Source organism: Struthio camelus, chromosome 21 (genome assembly GCF_040807025.1).
Source record: "Struthio camelus isolate bStrCam1 chromosome 21, bStrCam1.hap1, whole genome shotgun sequence".
Taxonomy (NCBI): Eukaryota; Metazoa; Chordata; class Aves; order Struthioniformes; family Struthionidae; genus Struthio; species Struthio camelus.
In genome coordinates, this window is record NC_090962.1 from 8,838,839 (window position 1) to 8,857,069 (window position 18,231).

The 18,231-nt window shown below is 68.8% G+C and overlaps 1 protein-coding gene across 7 annotated transcripts in view; it reads left to right on the plus strand.

Moving 5' to 3' along the window:
* Positions 1-18,039, plus strand: part of HSPG2 (heparan sulfate proteoglycan 2) — a 43,200-nt gene extending 25,161 nt beyond the window's left edge. For 5 of the 7 annotated variants that reach the window (XM_068916267.1, XM_068916261.1, XM_068916266.1 and 2 more), the window contains 60 exons: positions 31-261; positions 345-458; positions 556-683; positions 862-948; positions 1,085-1,143; positions 1,231-1,395; positions 1,470-1,580; positions 1,664-1,764; positions 2,091-2,271; positions 2,590-2,649; positions 2,983-3,105; positions 3,196-3,348; positions 3,440-3,582; positions 3,682-3,817; positions 3,955-4,100; positions 4,197-4,332; positions 4,427-4,575; positions 4,721-4,859; positions 4,963-5,123; positions 5,209-5,347; positions 5,485-5,636; positions 5,738-5,876; positions 6,060-6,211; positions 6,297-6,435; positions 6,519-6,670; positions 6,771-6,909; positions 6,993-7,144; positions 7,240-7,378; positions 7,460-7,611; positions 7,694-7,826; positions 7,918-8,069; positions 8,179-8,317; positions 8,407-8,550; positions 8,873-9,007; positions 9,086-9,460; positions 9,552-9,731; positions 10,606-10,878; positions 10,966-11,155; positions 11,245-11,342; positions 11,774-12,040; positions 12,123-12,235; positions 12,315-12,462; positions 12,541-12,657; positions 13,048-13,132; positions 13,236-13,380; positions 13,455-13,554; positions 13,629-13,738; positions 13,813-13,921; positions 13,999-14,097; positions 14,486-14,707; positions 15,417-15,661; positions 15,745-15,916; positions 16,004-16,126; positions 16,205-16,261; positions 16,353-16,428; positions 16,503-16,581; positions 16,658-16,728; positions 16,808-16,891; positions 16,968-17,071; positions 17,547-18,039. In XM_068916267.1, the coding sequence (XP_068772368.1) occupies positions 31-261; positions 345-458; positions 556-683; positions 862-948; positions 1,085-1,143; positions 1,231-1,395; positions 1,470-1,580; positions 1,664-1,764; positions 2,091-2,271; positions 2,590-2,649; positions 2,983-3,105; positions 3,196-3,348; positions 3,440-3,582; positions 3,682-3,817; positions 3,955-4,100; positions 4,197-4,332; positions 4,427-4,575; positions 4,721-4,859; positions 4,963-5,123; positions 5,209-5,347; positions 5,485-5,636; positions 5,738-5,876; positions 6,060-6,211; positions 6,297-6,435; positions 6,519-6,670; positions 6,771-6,909; positions 6,993-7,144; positions 7,240-7,378; positions 7,460-7,611; positions 7,694-7,826; positions 7,918-8,069; positions 8,179-8,317; positions 8,407-8,550; positions 8,873-9,007; positions 9,086-9,460; positions 9,552-9,731; positions 10,606-10,878; positions 10,966-11,155; positions 11,245-11,342; positions 11,774-12,040; positions 12,123-12,235; positions 12,315-12,462; positions 12,541-12,657; positions 13,048-13,132; positions 13,236-13,380; positions 13,455-13,554; positions 13,629-13,738; positions 13,813-13,921; positions 13,999-14,097; positions 14,486-14,707; positions 15,417-15,661; positions 15,745-15,916; positions 16,004-16,126; positions 16,205-16,261; positions 16,353-16,428; positions 16,503-16,581; positions 16,658-16,728; positions 16,808-16,891; positions 16,968-17,071; positions 17,547-17,710 (8,487 nt within the window). In that variant the 3' untranslated portion in view covers positions 17,711-18,039. The remainder of the gene's footprint in view (positions 1-30; positions 262-344; positions 459-555; positions 684-861; positions 949-1,084; positions 1,144-1,230; positions 1,396-1,469; positions 1,581-1,663; positions 1,765-2,090; positions 2,272-2,589; positions 2,650-2,982; positions 3,106-3,195; positions 3,349-3,439; positions 3,583-3,681; positions 3,818-3,954; positions 4,101-4,196; positions 4,333-4,426; positions 4,576-4,720; positions 4,860-4,962; positions 5,124-5,208; positions 5,348-5,484; positions 5,637-5,737; positions 5,877-6,059; positions 6,212-6,296; positions 6,436-6,518; positions 6,671-6,770; positions 6,910-6,992; positions 7,145-7,239; positions 7,379-7,459; positions 7,612-7,693; positions 7,827-7,917; positions 8,070-8,178; positions 8,318-8,406; positions 8,551-8,872; positions 9,008-9,085; positions 9,461-9,551; positions 9,732-10,605; positions 10,879-10,965; positions 11,156-11,244; positions 11,343-11,773; positions 12,041-12,122; positions 12,236-12,314; positions 12,463-12,540; positions 12,658-13,047; positions 13,133-13,235; positions 13,381-13,454; positions 13,555-13,628; positions 13,739-13,812; positions 13,922-13,998; positions 14,098-14,485; positions 14,708-15,416; positions 15,662-15,744; positions 15,917-16,003; positions 16,127-16,204; positions 16,262-16,352; positions 16,429-16,502; positions 16,582-16,657; positions 16,729-16,807; positions 16,892-16,967; positions 17,072-17,546) is intronic. The other 2 variants (XM_068916265.1, XM_068916262.1) reach the window with 1 other exon arrangement.
* Positions 18,040-18,231: the final 192 nt, after the last annotated feature.

Consider the following 18,231-nt stretch of genomic DNA (forward strand, 5'->3'; position numbering starts at 1 on the left):
CTGGCCCCGACGTCGCCTCTCTGCCCCCAGCAATACTGGAAGCGCCCGGACGGGCAGCCGGCCACGCGGGAGCATCTCATGATGGCTTTGGCCGACCTGGATGAAATCCTCATCCGCGCCACCTACTCCACCAACATGGTCTCGTCCAGCATCGCCGACGTCAGCATGGAGACGGCCGTGCCGGCCGCCCCCGGCCTCCCGCCAGCGCCGGAAGTGGAGGAGTGTCGGTGCCCGCCGGGCTATCGCGGGCTTTCGTGCCAGGTGAGCAGGGCGGCTGGGTGCCGGGTGCTCCCCGTGCGTGGGGCCGTGACGCCGCATCGCGCTCTCTGTCCTTGCTCTGGCAGGATTGCGCCCCCGGCTACACCCGCACCGGGGGCGGGCTGTACCTGGGTCACTGCGAGCTCTGCGAGTGCAACGGGCACTCGGACACCTGCCACCCCGAGACGGGCGCCTGCTCCGTAAGTGCCTCCGCCGCCCGCGCCCAGCCCCGCCGGGCACCTGCCACGGTGCCCCACCGCGGCGCCCTGCCTCAGCACCCACTGCTCCTCTCCGCAGAGCTGCCTGCACAACACGGCGGGCGAGTTTTGCGACCAGTGCTTGCCCGGCTTCTATGGGGATGCCACGGCCGGCACGCCGGAGGACTGCCAGCCCTGCGCCTGCCCCCTGCTCCACCCCGAAAACCAGTGAGTGCTCCCGGGCGCTGGGCTCGTCGCGGCCGTGCTGCGCTTGCCGCCCAGCCGGTGCACGGCGGCGGGGCCGTATGCACGCGGGATTTACCCCAGGGCTGGCGCCGAGGTGCCTGCTTAGCCGTGGGCAGAGAGGTGAGTGCAGGGTGCAGCCAACGCTTCTCCCTCCCCACAGGTTCTCGCGGACGTGTGAGAGTCTGGGAGCCGGCGGGTACCGCTGCACGGCCTGCGAGCCCGGCTACGCCGGGCAGTACTGCGATCAGTGAGTACCTCCACCGCCATCGGCGCGCTCCCTGCCATGTCTGCTTAACCGCGGGGCTCCCGGTGCTGACGGTGCCCCGAGGTGCCAAGGAAGCCCGTCCCGCTGACCTGCACCTTTTGTCCCCTTTCCCCGGCAGGTGCGCGCCCGGCTACGTTGGGGACCCCAACGTGCGGGGGCAGAAGTGCGTGCCCCTGGGTAAGTTGGGGAGGCTCAGTGGCACGGCGGAGGGCAGTGCCGGGGCCACGGTGCCCGCCCTGATCCGCGCCGCTCCCTCCACCGCAGACCGGGCCTCTCTCGCTGTGCACGTCCACCCACCGAGGACCACAGTGGCCCAAGGCAGCTCGGTGACCCTGCACTGCCAGGCCAGCGGCGACCCCCCTTTCTATTACTACTGGTCACGGGAAGACGGTCGGCCGCTGCCCGGCAGCGCCCAGAGCCGGCGCGAAGGTAATGGGGGCTGCGCAGGTGCCTGTGGGGACGTGGCCAGCCGCGACGGGCTCTCACCCACCCTGCACCCCTAGGCGAGGAGCTGCACTTCGCCAGCATCCAGCCCTCCGAAGCCGGCGTCTACATCTGCTCCTGCCGCAACCTGCAGCACAGCAACACCAGCCGGGCCGAAGTCATCGTCACCGGTAGGGAGCCCAGGGAGGGAGACGCTGGCACCCGTGCCGGGAGGGCGAAGGCCGTGGCTCACCCCTCTCCCTCTTGGGCGCAGAAACCCCCAGCAAGCCCATCACAGTGACAGTGGAGGAGAAGAGAGTGCAACGGGTGAAGCCTGGGGCCGACGTTACCTTCATCTGCACGGCCAAGAGCAAGGTGAGGGGGCTGGAGGGCGGTCACCTGGGTTGCCAGCCCTGCATTGGGCATGCAGACACCTCTGGGTGCCCGTCACGGGTCCTACAGACACCCCTGGGTACCCACATGGGCAAGCAGACCATGCAGACATGCTTGGGTGCCCACCCTGCCATACAGGGCATCCATACCCCTGGGTGCTCATCTGGGTGCGCGGGGTACGCAGAGATCCCCGGACGCCCAACCAGCCCGCAAGAGCTCCAGCCTGCATTGGGCTGTGTGGCATCAAGCCTGGCAGAGCGGCTCTGAGCCGGTCCCCTACCCTTCCTCACCGTCCTCTTCCTCGCCAGTCGCCCGCCTACACGCTGGTGTGGACACGCCAGAACCACGGGAAGCTGCCGAGCCGCGCCATGGACTTCAACGGCATCCTCACCATCCGCAACGTGCAGCCTGAGGACGCCGGCGTCTACGTCTGCACCGGCTCCAACATGCTTGACATGGATGAGGGCACGGCCACGCTCTACGTCCAAGGTGCGTGCCCACCCGTGCCCCGCGATGGCCCCCTTTACTGGGAGCACTGGGTGCTGGGGAACTCCTCTGGACCCCTAAAACTGGCACGTGTGGCTGGTGAGCCTGGCTCAGACGCCGCGGGGGACCTAGGGCCTGTGCCTCGGTTTCCCCTTGGGTGAAAGCAAAGGAAAGCTCCTTCCCCAGCAAACCGGGCTCCTTCCAGGCTTGCGGAGAGCCCAGAGGCCGTGGTGATGGGCAGGATTGCTGCCTGGAGGAAGCTCCTCTGCTTGCCCAGGGTGCTTCTGCCTCCCCGACCTGAAAACTGTGACTTATTTGCAGCCCCTTCTAAGACTCAGATGTTTTATGGACCCGTTGAATTTATGGAAGGCCACAGACCCTGTAAGTCAGCATGTGAGGGCAGGGCTGCCCGCTGCATGCCCAGCTGTGCTGCCTGAGCACAGCTGTGTCCGCACCGTCCTGCTCCGGGGGGGCATCTCAGCATCCCGGCTGCAGCGGGGCCTGGCCCGAGGCAGTGTCGGAGCGAGCTGTGCCGTGCTGTGGGCATTTCCAGGGCGAGGGTTTGTCCCCGGAGCGCGTAAGGGCAGAGCTGGGGGGTGCTAGGAAAAAAGAGGGAGGCTGGCTGGGGAGACGGTGCTTCCCACGGCCCCCGAGCCCAGGGGGAGGCACCCGAGCCGTGCCCCCGCCACCGACCCGCCGCACCTTTCGCCGCAGCCAGCCCCGCCGCAGCCCCCAGCGCCACCGTGGAGCCGGCGCAGCTAAGCGTGGCGCCAGGCCAGCCCGCCGAGTTTCGCTGCGTGGCCACCGGCAGCCCCGCGCCCGCCATCGAGTGGCTCGGTAGGTGCCGCTGCGGACGCGCCGGGGACGGGGACGAGGCGGGAGACCGCCGGCCGCCCGGCGGGTAACCCTCTCCTTTGCCTCGCGCAGGTGGCGCAGGCGGCCCGCTGCCCCCGGGCGCCGTGGTCCGGGGCGGGATCCTGCGCTTCCCGGCCGCCAAGCCCACCGACGAGTCGCACTACCTGTGCCGTGCGCGGAACAGCGCCGGGCAGCACACGGCGCGGGCTTTCCTCCAGGTGCAAGGTGCGTAAGGTGGCCCTGGTGGCCCTCTCCGAGTGGGGGCACGGCGACGTGGTGGCCCTGACTCCCCCCCTCACCCCGACGCTGCCCGCAGATGCCAGCGCGCCCCAGGTGCAGGTGAGCCCCGAGCGGACGGAGGTGCAGGAGGGCTCCACGGTCCGGCTGTACTGCCGCGTCTCCGGCTCGCCCGATGCCATCATCTCCTGGGAGAAGCAGGGGGGCGCTTTGCCACCGCAGGTGAGCTGCCATGGGGTTACACCATGAAAAATTTGCGCGGGGGTGGCTGGCGCGCCGGGCAGCCTCGCCATCCTTTCCCTGGCACCTCCCTCGCTGCAGTCCCGCTCGGAGCGCACCGACATCGCCACGCTGGTGATCCCCTCCATCACGGCGGCCGATGGCGGCGTCTACCTCTGCGTCGGCACCAGCACGGCCGGCACGGCCCGGGCCAAGATCGACGTGGTGGTGGGGCCAGGTAAGGGGGGCAGCAGCCCCGTGCAGCAGCCCTGGGGACAGTCCCCGTGGTGGTTTCGTGCGTCTTTTGCCATGGAGCCGGGTGAAGCCCCTTGGGCACCCTCTGGGCACCCCGATGCCCAGCTCGGCTATCCGCAGGCGCCGTGCCGCCCGTCCGCATCGATTCCCCGTCCCCCTCCGTCGCCGAGGGACAGACCCTGGACCTCGACTGCGTGGTGGCTGGCCACGGCCAGGCCACGGTGACATGGTACAAGCGCGGTGGGTCGCTGCCCGCTGGCCACCAGGTAGGGCACACGGAGCCGGGGTCTCACGGTGGGCACCAGCGCCGAACGCTGCCCCGTCCTCCCCACTGATGCTGTCCCCCCTCGTCACCCCCGTAGGTGTCGGGCACCCGCCTGCGCATCCCCCGTGTCACGGTGGCCGACGCGGGCGAGTACGTGTGTCGCGTGGCCTCCGGTGCTGCCGTGCAGGAGGCCTCCTTCTTCGTCACCGTCTACTCGCCAGGCGCCCCGTATCGTAAGTGGTGCCGCGGCTCTGCTGGTTTTTGGGGCGATTTGGGCAAGCCGTGGGGGTTTTGCCCCGGTTGGAGCCTTTCTCTCTCCTTTTCCAGCTGCAGGTGCCGCCGCCCCAGTGCGGATCGAGTCTCCCTCATCGCCCGTCCTCGAGGGCCAGACCCTGGACCTCAACTGCGACATTGGTGAGGGCCAGACCTCGGTGATGTGGTACAAGCGCAGCGGCTCACTCCCAGCTAACCACCAGGTACCGAGGGACGGGACGGGACGGGACGGGATGGGCAGGCGGCATCCCAGCACCAACCCCGTAGCCTGCAGCCGTCGGCAGGCAGAGGCTCCCCATTTGGGGGTTATTCTTCCTTTTCTTGACGCTCCCCTCTGCCCGCGCCCAGGTGTCGGGCTCCCGCCTGCGCATCCCCCACGTCACGGTGGCCGACTCAGGCGAGTACGTGTGCCGTGTCACCTCCGGCACTGCTGTGCGGGAGGCCTCCATCATCGTCACCGTCAAGGCTGGCTCCGGCTCCTCGTACGGTGAGGCTGGGCTCTGCTCACCCCAGGTGGTCCTGACAGCCCCGGTGCGCCTCGGTGGCCGCCGGCGCCCGCCCGGCGGTCATCGCTCCGTCCTCCATCCCAGGGCCGGTGGCCTCAGGCGTCGCTCCCCCCATCAGGATCGAGGCGTCCTCGTCTGCCGTGGCCGAGGGACAGACCCTGGAGCTCAACTGTGTCATCGCCGGCCCCACGCAGGCCACGGTGACGTGGTACAAGCGCGGCGGCTCTCTGCCGGCCAAGCACCAGGTAGGGCGAGCGGATCTGTCCCCGGCGGGCGAACGGGCTGGGACGGTGCTGCAGCCCCCCGCGACAACCATCTCCCTCCCCGCAGGTGTCGGGCTCCCGGCTGCGGCTGCTGCAGGTGACGGCGGCCGACTCGGGCGAGTACGTGTGCCGCGTGAGCACCGGGGTGGCCACCAAGGAGGCCTCCGTCATGGTGACCATCCAGCCCAGCGGGGCCGTTGCGCACCGTGAGTGGGGACCGTCAGGGATGCTGGGGTCTCGGGGCGTTATCCGCGGGCCGGCACCGGCCACGGGCGGGTGCTCGCCCGTGTCCCATGCCATCTCTGCTGCCTCCCTGGGCTCACCCCGCTATCTCAATCTCCAGCATCCGGCATCGCGCCGCCTGTGCGCATCGAGTCATCCTCGTCCGCCGTGGCTGAGGGACAGACCTTGGAGCTCAACTGCGTCGTTGCCGGCCCCGCGCAGGCCACAGTGACGTGGTACAAGCGCGGTGGCTCCCTGCCGGCCAAGCACCAGGTAGGGCAAGCGGATCCATCCCCAGCAGGGATTGAGCTGTAGCTCCCCTAAATCCCAACGGGGCGCCTGCCCTCCATGACACCGATCCTTCCTCCCCACAGGTGTCGGGCTCCCGGCTGCGGCTGCTGCAGGTGACGGCGGCCGACTCGGGCGAGTACGTGTGCCGCGTGAGCACCGGGGTGGCCACCAAGGAGGCCTCCGTCATGGTGACCATCCAGCCCAGCGGGGCCCTCTCCTACCGTGAGTGGGGGCTGGAGGGGTCCTGGCACCCATGGGGCCGAGGGGACGTTATCTGCGGGGTGGCTCTGGCTCTGGGGCGATGCTCCTGGAGTCTAGCCAGACCCCGCAGTGCCACAGCTGGACTGCAGGGCAAATTGCTCCCTGGAGGAGGCACTGGGCTTACCCCAGCATCTCGGTCCCCAGCATCCGGTGTCGCGCCGCCTGTGCGCATTGAGTCGTCCTCGTCCGCCGTGGCCGAGGGACAGACCCTGGAGCTCAACTGCGTCATCGCCGGCCCCACGCAGGCCACGGTGATGTGGTACAAGCGCGGTGGCTCCCTGCCGGCCAAGCACCAGGTAGGGCGAGCGGATCCACCCCTGGTGGGGGAACAGGCTGGGACAGTGCCACGGCCACCCACGACGCCCGTCTCCCTCCCCGCAGGTGTCGGGCTCCCGGCTGCGGCTGCTGCAGGTGACGGCGGCCGACTCGGGCGAGTACGTGTGCCGCGTGAGCACCGGGGTGGCCACCAAGGAGGCCTCCGTCATGGTGACCATCCAGCCCAGCGGGGCCCTCTCCTACCGTGAGTGGGGCTGAGTGGATCGGGAACGCTGGGGGAGCGCTTGCTCTGAGTGCCTGGCCTGACCCCACCATCTCGATCCTCAGCATCTGGCGTCACCCGCCCTGTGCGTATCGAGTCGTCCTCCTCCTCGGTGGCTGAAGGGCAGACCCTGGACCTCAACTGCATCGTGGCGGGCCAGGGCCAGGCCACGGTGACGTGGTACAAGCGTGGTGGCTCCCTGCCGGCCAAACACCAGGTGCGCGGGTGCCTTGCAAGGATTTTGGGGAAGAAGGGGCCCTTTGGGGCAGCGAAGGGACACACGTTCCTGTTCACACGCCTCTTCTTCTGGCCATCAGGTGTCCGGCACCCGCCTCCGCATCCCGCAGGTGTCGGCGGCCGACTCAGGCGAGTACGTGTGTCGCGTCACCACGGCAGGTGTCACACGGGAGAGCTCCCTCGTGGTCACCATCCAGAGTGGCACCGGCTCCTCCTACGGTACCGGGGACTGGGAGGGATGTAGGCGGCCGCGGCGGGGCCGGGGAGGCGGCCGTGCTGCTGACGCCCGCTATCTCCGCTAGCCGTGGGCGTCACCCCGCCCGTGAGGATTGAGACCTCGTCTGCCTCCGTCGCCGAGGGCCAGACCCTGGAGCTCAACTGCATGGTGGCGGGGCAGGGACACCCCCACGTCACCTGGTATCGGCGCGGGGCGGCTCTGCCCCCCAACAGCCAGGTACAGAGCTGTGATGGCAGTGGGGAGCCGGGGCGTTGAGGACGAGTGTTTCCCCACCCCACGTCTCGTCCCAACCCCGCATCTCGTCCTCACAGGTCTCCGGCTCCCGCCTGCGCCTCGTCCAGGTGTCGGCAGCCGACTCGGGCGAGTACGTGTGCCGTGTCAGCTCGGGGACCGCGATGCAGGAGGCTTCGGTCGTCGTCACTGTGCCCAGTAGCACCGGCGCCTACTACCGTGAGCGTGAGGCAGAAGGACCAGCAACCCCCGGGGTTGCTCCCTGCCCGGCCACCAACCGTCCCCTCTCGCGTTCCACAGCCCCGGGCACCTCGCACCCCATCCGCATCGAGTCCTCGTCCTCCTCCATCGCTGAGGGACAGACCCTGGACCTCAACTGCATGGTGGCCAGCCCGGGCCAGGCCACGGTGACGTGGTACAAGCGTGGGGGACCTCTGCCCGCCAGCCACCAGGTACACGTGTCCCCGATATGTGACCAGTTCGGCCTCCGCGGGGGTATTGCTGGCTGGCTCTCATCCTTGTCCATCTCCACAGGTGTCAGGCACCCGCCTCCGCATCCCGCAGGTGTCGGCGGCCGACTCAGGCGAGTACGTTTGCCGTGTCACCACGGCGGGCGTCACACAGGAGAGCTCCCTCGTGGTCACTATCGATGACGGTGCAACCTACCGTGAGTGCCACTCTGGGAGGGGGGTGTCGCAGGGTGGCATGGGGCTGCAGGGATATTTACCCTTAACTCTGCCTACTGCCGTCCTGCACAGCCTCTAGCATTGCGCCACCCGTCCGCATCGAGTCCTCGGCGTCCTCTGTCACCGAGGGACAGACCCTGGACCTTAACTGCGTGGTGGCCGGCCAAGACCAGGCCACGGTGACATGGTACAAGCGTGGTGGCTCCCTGCCGGCCAAGCACCAGGTAGGGGGGGATGCGGCGGGGCAGAGACCGTGGGGCTCGCTGCCACCGGGGCTCAGCCATCTGGGAGACACAGGCACTGCTGGCCTCACGCCCCGCTGCTGCTTTGCAGCTCTCGGGGTCCCGCCTGCGGCTCTCGCAGCTCTCCGTGGCCGACTCGGGCGAGTATGTGTGCCGCGTGGGCTCGGGCAGCAGCGTCCGTGAGGCCACCATCGCCGTCACTGTCTCCTCCCGTGATGGCTCCAGCTACCGTGAGTGTGGGCAGGGCCGGGGCCTGGGCCGGGGCGGGTGCCAGGCGTGTGCCACCTCCACCGCTCTCCCTCCCGTCCCTTCCCTGCAGGCCTGCAGAGCCCCATCATCTCCATCGACCCGCACAGCATGGCCGTGGCCCAGGGCGAGGACGCGACCTTCAAGTGCCGCATCCACGATGGCGCCCGGCCCATCAACGTCACCTGGCGCATGGGGCCTGGCCAGCACCTCCAAGGTAAGGCCATCGCCGTGGTGGGCATCATCGTGGTGGATGTCATTATGGTGGACGTTACCTTGGTGGATATTGCTATGGTGGATGTCACCATGGTGGACACTGCCATGGTGTGCATCACCATGGTGGACATTACCTTGGTGGATGTCACCATGGTGGACATCATTATGGTGGATATTGCCATGGTGGGCGTCACCCTGGTGGATGTCATCATGGTGGATGTTACCTTGGTGGATATTGCCACGGTGGGTGTCATCATAGTGGCCATCACCACGGTGGGCACCGGCACAGTCCCCAGGGCTGACGCCCACCTATCCTTCCCTAGACAACGTCAAAATCAGCCCCAATGGCTCGGTGATCTCCATCACCGGTGCCCATGCCGGCAACCAGGGCGCCTACCATTGCGTGGCCTCCAACCGCTTCGGCATCGCCAGCAGCGTGGTCAACCTCCTGGTGCAAGGTGGGCAGCACCCGCGGGCACGGTGGTGGCATCCCAGCCCCCAACCTGTGCCCATACCTTTCCCTCCTCTTCCTCCAGGTATCCCCACAGTCTCGGTGATGCCGCCAGGTCCCGTGACGGTGAAGGAGGGCAAGTCCATCAGCCTGGAGTGCCTGGGCCGGGGCGAGCCACGGCCGCTGGTGCGCTGGAGCCGGTTGGGCTCACGGCAGAAGGTGGAGCACCAAACGCTGCTGCACATGGAGAGCCAGGCCGTGCTGCAGCTCACGCCGGCGAAAGCCGAGCATGCCGGCACCTACGTGTGCACGGCGCAGAACGCCCTGGGCTCGGCTCAGGCCCGGGTGGCCGTGAGCGTGGAGACGGCGCAGAGGGCTCCCGGTGCCCCCGAAGTGGCCGCGCCGCCCGCCATCACTGTGGTGGCTGGGGACACCGCCACCCTGCGCTGCTCTGCGACCGGTATGGGCGTCCCTCACCCCCCCACACTGTGCCGGGGCACCTGGCGCTTCTTGGGGACGCCTGGTGCTCACCAACTGCTCTGTGCCTGCAGGCGAGCCGGCACCCACCATCGAGTGGTCGAAGCTGCGGGCGCCGCTGCCCTGGCAGCACCAGGTGCTCAACGGCACGCTGGTCATCCCCCGCGCGGCCCAGCAGGACTCGGGCCAGTACATCTGCAACGCCAGCAACGCTGTCGGCTTCACTGAGGCTTTCATCACCCTCGACGTGGAGAGTAAGGCTGGCACAGGGCAGGCGCGGGGTGCCGGCGGTGGCCCCTCTCCTCCTGAGAGCGGGGGACGGTGGGTGCCGCTGCCGGCTGGGGTGGGGGCGCGGAGGTGCCCGGCTGGGGCCTCCTTCCCTCCTCTCCTGGGCGACTACTGTGATCCCTCTGTCCGCAAGCATCCCTCCTTCCATCCATTACTCCATCCCTCCTTCCATCCATCCCTCCATCCCTCTTTCTATTTGTTCTTCCATGCTTCCTTCCATCCATCCCTCCTTTCATCTACCCTCACTACTTTGTCCCTTGATCCAGACCTTTCTCCATCATCATCACATCCCTCCAGCCATCCCTCCTTTCTCTCCCCATCTTTCTTTTCTCTCTCCATCTCTTCTCCCTCATTCCTCCTTTCTCTCCTCCATCCCTCCTTTCTCTCCCCATGTCTCCTTTCTCTGCTCATCCTTCTTTTCTCTCCCCATCTCTCCTCTCTTCCTCATCCCTCCTCTCTCCTGCATCTCTTCTTTCTTTCCATCTCTCCTTTCTCTCCCCCATCTCTCCTTTCTCTCCGTCCACCTGCCCATCCTTCTCTTCCTCTAACTCTTTGCTCCCGCATCCCCCTTTCCTCCACCTGCACCCCTTTCTCTGTCTCGGCTCACACTACTCCATCTGCCCCTTCCTCGTGGATCCATCCGTCCCTCGCTCCCCTCCGCGCTCCTCCCTGTGCGTGTCTCCATCCCTCCTTCGCTGCCCCGACCCTGGCCTTCGCGCGCGCCCTTTGTCCGTCCGTTCATCGCCCCGTCTCCGCGCTCCTTCGTTCCCCCGTCCAGCCGCCGGCTGCCCCCACTCCGGGGGATGCCCGGTGGGGGCTGACGTGCCGGCGGCCCCGCAGCACCACCGTACGCCACGAGCCTGCCGGAGGAGAGCACGGTGCAGGCGGGCGACACGCTGCAGCTGCAGTGCCTGGCGCACGGCACGCCGCCGCTGCGCTACCACTGGGCCAAGGTGAATGGGAGCCTGCCGGCGCGAGCCACCCGCCGCGACAGCCTGCTGCGCATCAGCCCCGTGCTGCCTGCCGACGCCGGCACCTACCGCTGCCTCGTCTCCAACCGCGTGGGCACTGCCGAGACCTTCGCCCGCGTCGCTGTCCATGGCGAGCACCCAGGTGCGGCTTGCGCCGGTGGCGCGGCGGCCTCCGCGGCGCCACCCCAGGACGGCGCTGCGGGGTGTCACCGCTCGGTTCCCCGCACAGGTGATGGCGCCGGCCCGGTGCCCGCCGGCCCCCCAACGGTGCGGGTCAGCCCCCAGAGCCTCGTCAAGGGGGTGGGCGGCACGGCCGAGTTCGCCTGCGCCGTCACCGGCGACCCCCAGGCGCGCGTCGAGTGGCTCAAGGATGGCGGCGAGCTGCCCCCCGGCAGCAGCGTGCGGGACGGGGTGCTGCGGTAAGGCTGCTGGCGGCAGCGGTGGGGCGTCAGGGCACCCGCTACCTCTACGGCCGCCCTGGACGCCCCCATCCACCATCTTCCCGCAGCATCCACGACCTGGACCGCAGGAGCCAGGGCACCTACACGTGCCGGGCCAGCAGTCCGGGTGGGCAGGCCGAGGACAGCGCCACGCTCTCCATCCAGGGTAAGAGCCCGGTGCCTGTCTCCTCTGTGCCCACGGGCACGTCGGCACCCCCTTGATTTCTCCCCTTGCCCGCGGGTGCCTCGGTACCCCCCGATCTCCCTTGATATCTTTGGGCACCCTGGAACTCTCCAATCTCTCCTCATGCCCCTCGGCGTCCCCTTGATTTCTCCCCATGCCTATGGGCACCCCAATACCCCGTGATCTCTCTTGATCCCTTTGGGCACCCCAGGGCCCTCTGGTCCCTCTCCATGCCCATGGACACCCTGGTACCCCCTCGATTTCTCCCCAAGCCCACCGTCCAACCTCTCTCCATATCTGTGGGTGCCCCAGTACCCTGATCTTCCTCCGTGCCTGTCGACACACCCCAAAACCCCCTGCTTTCTCAAGCCCGCGGGCACCCTGTCACCCCACTGTCTCTCCACCTGCCCCAGCTCTTCCCCGGGCGCTGATCAACATCCGGACAGCGGTGCAGATCGTGCTGGCGGGCACGGCGGTGGAGCTGGAGTGCCTGGGGCTGGGCGAGCCCAAGCCCCACGTCACGTGGAGCAAGGTGGGCGGCCGCATCCGCCCCGGCGTGGTGGCCAGCGCTGGCACGCTGAAGATCGAGCGGGTGGAGCGGAGCGACGCCGGGCAGTACCGCTGCACAGCCACCAACGCCGTGGGCACTGTGCAGTCCCACGTCATACTCCACGTGCAAGGTGAGCGCGCGCGCCATGCCCACCCTCGCGGCGCCTGGTGCTCCCCCAGCGAGGCACCGGCCAAGGGTCCATGTCTCCGCAGCTACTCCCCAAATCGCTGGGCAGCCGGAGGTCAAGGAGGTCTCGGTGGGCTCGGCGGCCGTATTCCCCTGTCTGGCATCCGGCTTTCCCGTCCCGGAGGTTAAATGGAGCAAAGTGAGTCGGAGCTGGGGGTGAGGTGGGAACGAGGGACAGCAGGGCACCCATGGGTGCTGACCCGCTGCCCTCGCTGCAGCTGGAGGGAGACCTGCCCGGGGACGCCCGGGTGGAGGGCACCGTCCTCACCCTGCCAGCCGTACGCGCCGAGGACGCCGGCGTCTATGTGTGCGCCGCCTCGAACCGGCAAGGCCAGGAGACTGCTTTCTCCGTGCTCAAGGTCCGAGGTGAGCAGGCGGGTGGGTGCGGGCGGGCGGGCGGGCGCCCACGCCCGGCACCACCGTCACCCCGCCGCTGCCCCGCAGAGCGCCTGGTGCCCTACTTCACGCAGACGCCCCGCTCTTTCCTGCCGCTGCCCACCATCAAGGACGCCTACAAGAAATTCGAGATCCAGATCACCTTCCGGCCCGACGCTGCCGACGGTGAGCGCCGCCGGCGCCCCTCGCCCGGCCCCTTCTCTCGCCGCAGCCACCCCAGCCCTCTCTCATTCGCTCTGTTTCTCCTCCTCCATCTGTCTGTCCGTCTTTCCCTCTCCTCTCTCCTTTAGCTCTCATTCTGTACTCAGGTGAGTGGCTCCGTGCCCCGTTTCGGGCTTTGGTATCTCACCCGGCCCAGTGGCCACTAATCGCGGGGCAGGCGCGTGTCTGAACTGGGCTGCAGCCAGTTGGCAGTGGGGGGCCGCTGCTCGCTGCCAGTGCTGGAGGGGTGCTCGGGGCATCCGTCGCCTGGGCCAGTGCAGCGGGTGCCCCCGTTGCACCCACTCTCCGGGCACCGCCTGCCACCCCGGCCTCATCTGCTCTCCTGCCCGGCAGGGATGCTGCTGTACAACGGGCAGAGGAAGAGCAGCGGCGCCGACTTCGTCTCCTTCGGGCTCGTTGGCGGCCGCCCTGAGTTCAGGTGAGGGCCGCGCGGACGCACCGGAAGTGCTGAGGCTCAGGTGCTGGCGCGAGCAGGGAGGAAGGGGGTGCCGGCACCCAAGCCCCACGCGCTCTCGTCGCAGGTTTGACGCCGGCTCGGGCATGGCCACCATCCGGCACCCGACGCCTCTCCGACTGGGCGAGTACCACACCGTCCGCCTCTTCCGCAACCTCACCCAGGGCTCCCTGGCCCTCGACGGCTTCCCGCCTGTCAACGGCACCTCGCAGGTACGGGGCACCCGGTGGACATGGGGCAGCCCCAGAGGTGCCGGCTGGCCACGCTCATCTGTGCATGCCCGCAGGGCAAGTTTCAGGGGCTGGACCTCAACGAGGAACTGTACCTCGGCGGCTACCCCGATTACAGCGTCGTCGCCAAGACTGGGCTGAGCAGCGGCTTTGTGGGTGAGTAGCGGCCGCAGGGTGCCGGCACCCGCCTGGCCTGGCCGCCCCCGTGGCTGAGCCACTGTGCCCCGCAGGATGCGTGCGTCAGCTCCTCATCCAGAGCGAGGAGGTGGTCTTCAGCGAGCCGGACCTGCGGGCCCACGGCATCTCCAACTGCCCTACGTGCCAGGACCGGCCGTGCCAGGTGAGCGACACGGGGACGCCGGGGCGGCGCGGGTGCCAGCGGCGGCTTCCCCTGACGCCCGTCGCCCTTCGCAGAACGGCGGCGTGTGCGAGGACGCCGAGAGCAGTGCCTACGTGTGCCGCTGCCCCACCGGCTTCACTGGCAGCAACTGCGAGTACTCCCAGGCCCTGCACTGCCACCCGGGTGAGTACAGGGCTGGGGGACATCACGGCGCCCAGCGGGCACCCCCTGGCTCACCGCCGGCTCCGTCTCACCACCAGAGGCCTGCGGGCCCGATGCCACCTGCGTCAACCGGCCGGACGGGCAGGGCTACACGTGCCGCTGCCACCTGGGCAAGTCGGGAGAGAAGTGCATGGACGGTGAGCGAGGGCTGGGGGCACCGGCACGATGGGCACGGGCCAGTGGGTATCACCCCAGGGAGACGGGCGTGATGACACGATGGGCATGGGGGAGCAGATATCACCCTGGGGAGATGGGTGCAATGCTGCAGTGGGTGCAGGGGAACGGATATTGCCCTGGGGAGATGGGTGCGATAGGCATGGGGAGCAGATACCACCTGGGAAGATGGGTGCAATGCTGCATCGGGCACGGGGAGGTGGATATCAGCCTGGGGAGATGGGCACGATGCTGTGATGGGCACGGGAGCCCATGGGCACCGCAAGGAGATGGGTGTGAGGGGGAGGGGTAGCAGGGATCAGGGGACCCTGGCATGCGGCGGGGACAGGCTGAGGTGCCGCGGCTCCCCAGGTGAGGCTGTGAGCGCCCCGTCCTTCGACGAAGAGGGTGCCTTTGTCTCCTACCCGCCGCTGACCAACATCCACCACGAGCTGCGAGTGGACGCCGAGTTCAAGCCGCTGGCACCCGACGGGCTGCTGCTCTTCAGCGGGGGCAAGGCCGCCCCCGTGGAGGACTTCGTGGCCCTCGCCATGGCTGATGGGCACCTCGAGTTTCGCTACGAGCTGGGCTCAGGTACGCGGCGGGGCGCGCTGGGGTCCCCAGCATCACCAGGGGCTCCTGGAACTACTGGGGTCCCCAGACATCACTGGGGTCTCCGGGCATCACTAGAGTCCCCCGGCATCACTGGGCCCCCTGGGCACCACTGGGGTCCCCTGGGAACTACTGGAGTCCCTGGGCACCACTGGAGTCCCTGGGCATCATTGGGGTCCCTGGGCACTGCTGGGGTTCCCCAGGCATCATTGGGGTCCCCGACATCATTGGGGTGCTGAGGTATCACTGGACTCCTTGGGCATTATTGGGGTCCTTGGGAACCACTGGGATCTTTGGGTACTGCTGGGGTCCCCAGGCATCACTGGGGTCCCTGGGCATCATTGGGGTCCCCTGGGAAGTACTGGGGTCTCTGGGCACTGCTGGGGTCCCCAGGCATCATTGAGGTCCCCGGCATTATTGGGGTCTCTGGGCACTGCTGGGATCCTTGGGCATCTCTGGGGTCCCTGGGCACCACTGGGGCACCCAGGTATCACCATTGGGCATCTCTGGGGTCCCTGGGCACCACCAGTGCCCTGAGGGCATCGCAAAAGCGGGGTGCTGATGCCATGCCTGGCTGGGCGCCCCCCAAGCCCAGAGCTACGTAGCATCCCCACCCCGGCTCCAGCAAGCCCGCAAAACGCTCGGGGGCTGGCGGTGGTGCCCCCTTCCCCCCCCCCCAATCTCTCGCCAGGCCCGGCAGTGCTGCGGAGCCCCGAGCCGCTGGCGCTGGGGCGCTGGCACCGCGTCTCGGCCGAGCGGCTCCACAAGGACGGCACGCTGACGGTGGACGGCGGCCCGCCGGTGAAGCGCTCCTCGCCGGGCAAGAGCCAGGGCTTGAACCTGCGCACGCCGCTCTACCTGGGCGGCGTGGAGCCCTCCCTGCGCCTGCCCGGCCCCGCCAACATCAGCGCCGCCTTCCGCGGCTGCATCGGCGAGGTGAGCTGCTCGGATGCCTGGGTCCCGCGGGCGGGCGGGTGGCAGCGGCACACGCGCGTGACCGCCGGGCGCTTTCGTTGCAGGTGTCGGTCAACGGGAAGAAGGTGGATTTATCCTACAGCTTCCTGGAGAGCCGAGGCGTCGCGCAGTGCCGGGAGAGCTCGCCCTGCGAGCGGGCGCCGTGCCGGCACGGGGGCCGCTGCGTCGCCGCCGGCGCGGGCGCCTTCCACTGCCTCTGCCGCCACGGCTTCAGTGGTGAGCGCCGCGCGGGGCTGGCGGGGAGGGCGGTTTTAGGAGGGGGGCGCTGCCTTGCCGCTTGGGCGCTGACGCCCCCGTGCCCAGGGCCGCGCTGCGAGCTGGCCGACGACCAGTGCCTACTGGGCAACCCTTGCCTCCACGGCGGCACCTGCAAAGCCAACGCCTGCCTCTGCCCCGAGGGCTTCACCGGCGCCTACTGCCAGCACGGTGAGCGCGCGGGGGGACGCGGCGCGCGGGGGTGACGCCCAAGGCGCCGAGCCCTGACGCCCCTCTGGCCCTGCGCAGGCTCGGCGCTCTCGGAGCTGGACGGCGACTGGGTGCACGAAGGCAGCGGCAGCAACGGTACGGTAGCTCAGGCCCGGCGCGGGGCGCCCGCGCGTGCCCCATCCCTCTGCCCAGGCGCCCTTGTTCACCCGTCTCCTCCACTCCGCAGACGCCCCCGGGCAGTTCGGCGCCTCTTTCCGCGACGGCGGCTACCTGGCCTTGCCTGGCCACCTCTTCCCCCGTGGGTAAGTAGGTGCCGCCATGGCGCGGCGCAGCACCCGTGGGCCACGCGGCCCTAACGCCACCGGTTTCGTTACAGGGCGCCCGGAGCGCCCGAGACCGTCGAGCTGGAGGTGCGGACCGGCAGCGCCGATGGCATGCTCCTCTGGCACGGCGCGGTGAGTGCGGCGACGTGGGGCCACCCAGCGCCCGTGTCCCCGCCACTGCCGCTGACCACCCTCCTTGCGCCCGCAGGAGCGCGGCGAGAGCGGCAAAGCCAAGGACTTCATCAGCCTCGGCCTGAAGGACGGGCACCTGGTGTTCAGGTGAGTGGGCGCCCCGCACCACCGGCCCCCGCGGGTGCCCAGCCCTCACCCTGTGCTGAGGCTGGCGTCGCCCTTGCAGCTACCAGCTGGGCAGCGGCGAGGCCACCATTGTCTCCGAAGACCCCATCAATGACGGCGAGTGGCACCGGGTGACGGCCACCAGGTGAGGCGCGAGGCACGTGGGGCATACTGGGGTGGGGGACCGTGGCCGGCGCGGGTGCTGATGGATGCCGCTGCAGGGAGGGACGCCGCGGGTGGCTGCAGGTGGATGGTGAGGAGCCCACGCACGGAGAGTCACCAGGCACCAACATCATGGCCAACACGGAGGGCAACATCTATCTTGGTAGGGCACAGCAGGGGGGACTGGGGTGTGGGGTGAGCAGGGATGGGGGGCATGGATGGATGGGACATGGGGTGGGCACGGGTGGGACATAGGGGGGTCATGGATGGATGGGATACGGGGTGGGCGCAGATGGGACGTGGTGGGTGGTCACAGATGGGACACAGGGTGGGCACGAATGGGACATGGGGTGGGCACAGATTGAACATGGAGTGGTCATGGATGGACGAGACGTGGGTTGAGCACAGATGGGACATCGGGTGGTCGTGGATGGGACACAGGGTGGGCACAGGTGGGACATGGGGTGGTCGTGGATGGATGGGACGTGGGGTGGGCACAGATGGGACATGGGGTGGGCACCGGATGGGCAAAGATGGTGCATGGAGTGGGCACGGACGGGACCCATTGGGGGGGTGGGCACCCAGGGGTGCCCTCACCCGGGCGCCCCGGCCCCGCCGTCCCACCCCGCTCCCCGCAGGTGGCGCCCCGGACCCCCAGAGCCTCACGGCCGGCAAGTTCGTCTCAGGAATCACTGGGTGCCTCCGGGGCCTGGTGCTGGCGCCCGTGGGTGCCCCCCGGCACCCCATCGACCTGCGGCACCGGGCGGCGGGCAGCACTGCGGTCCCTGAGTGCCCCTCATAGCCTCGCGCCCCCCGTGCTGCCCCCCCTGCTGCAGCGCCCAGAATTTGAGGGGGGATTTTTTTTTTATTGTTATTATTATTATTTTTTTTCTTTGCAAAAAGCCAAGAGGACAAACGGTGCTCGGCCACCACCGGGTTGCTTCGCTGCCCGCCGTCGGGGGCCTGGCGCCCGGGGGGCCCCGCCAAATGTTTACACTGCCCTGACCCGTGCCGGCGCGGCCGGGTGCCTCCTGGGGTGGCCCCGGGGGTGTTGTTTTTGGGGGGTGGGAGGGGGCAACCCTCCCTGTAGCGTGCTGTTCGTGGGGACACCTATTAAAGGAGAGAGAAGGACTGCGCCTGGCGTGCAGCACCCTGCCGGAGTGGGTGCCGGGGGGGCTGGGGCACCCATGGGTGTCCCTAGGGGCTGGGAGCCGGGGGGCTGGGGCAGGTCGAAGGCAGCTGGGAAGATGGAGGTCCGAGGGGGTGTAGATCTGGGGGTCTAGGAGGGTAGAGATGGAGGTCTAGGTGGGGTATGGACATGGA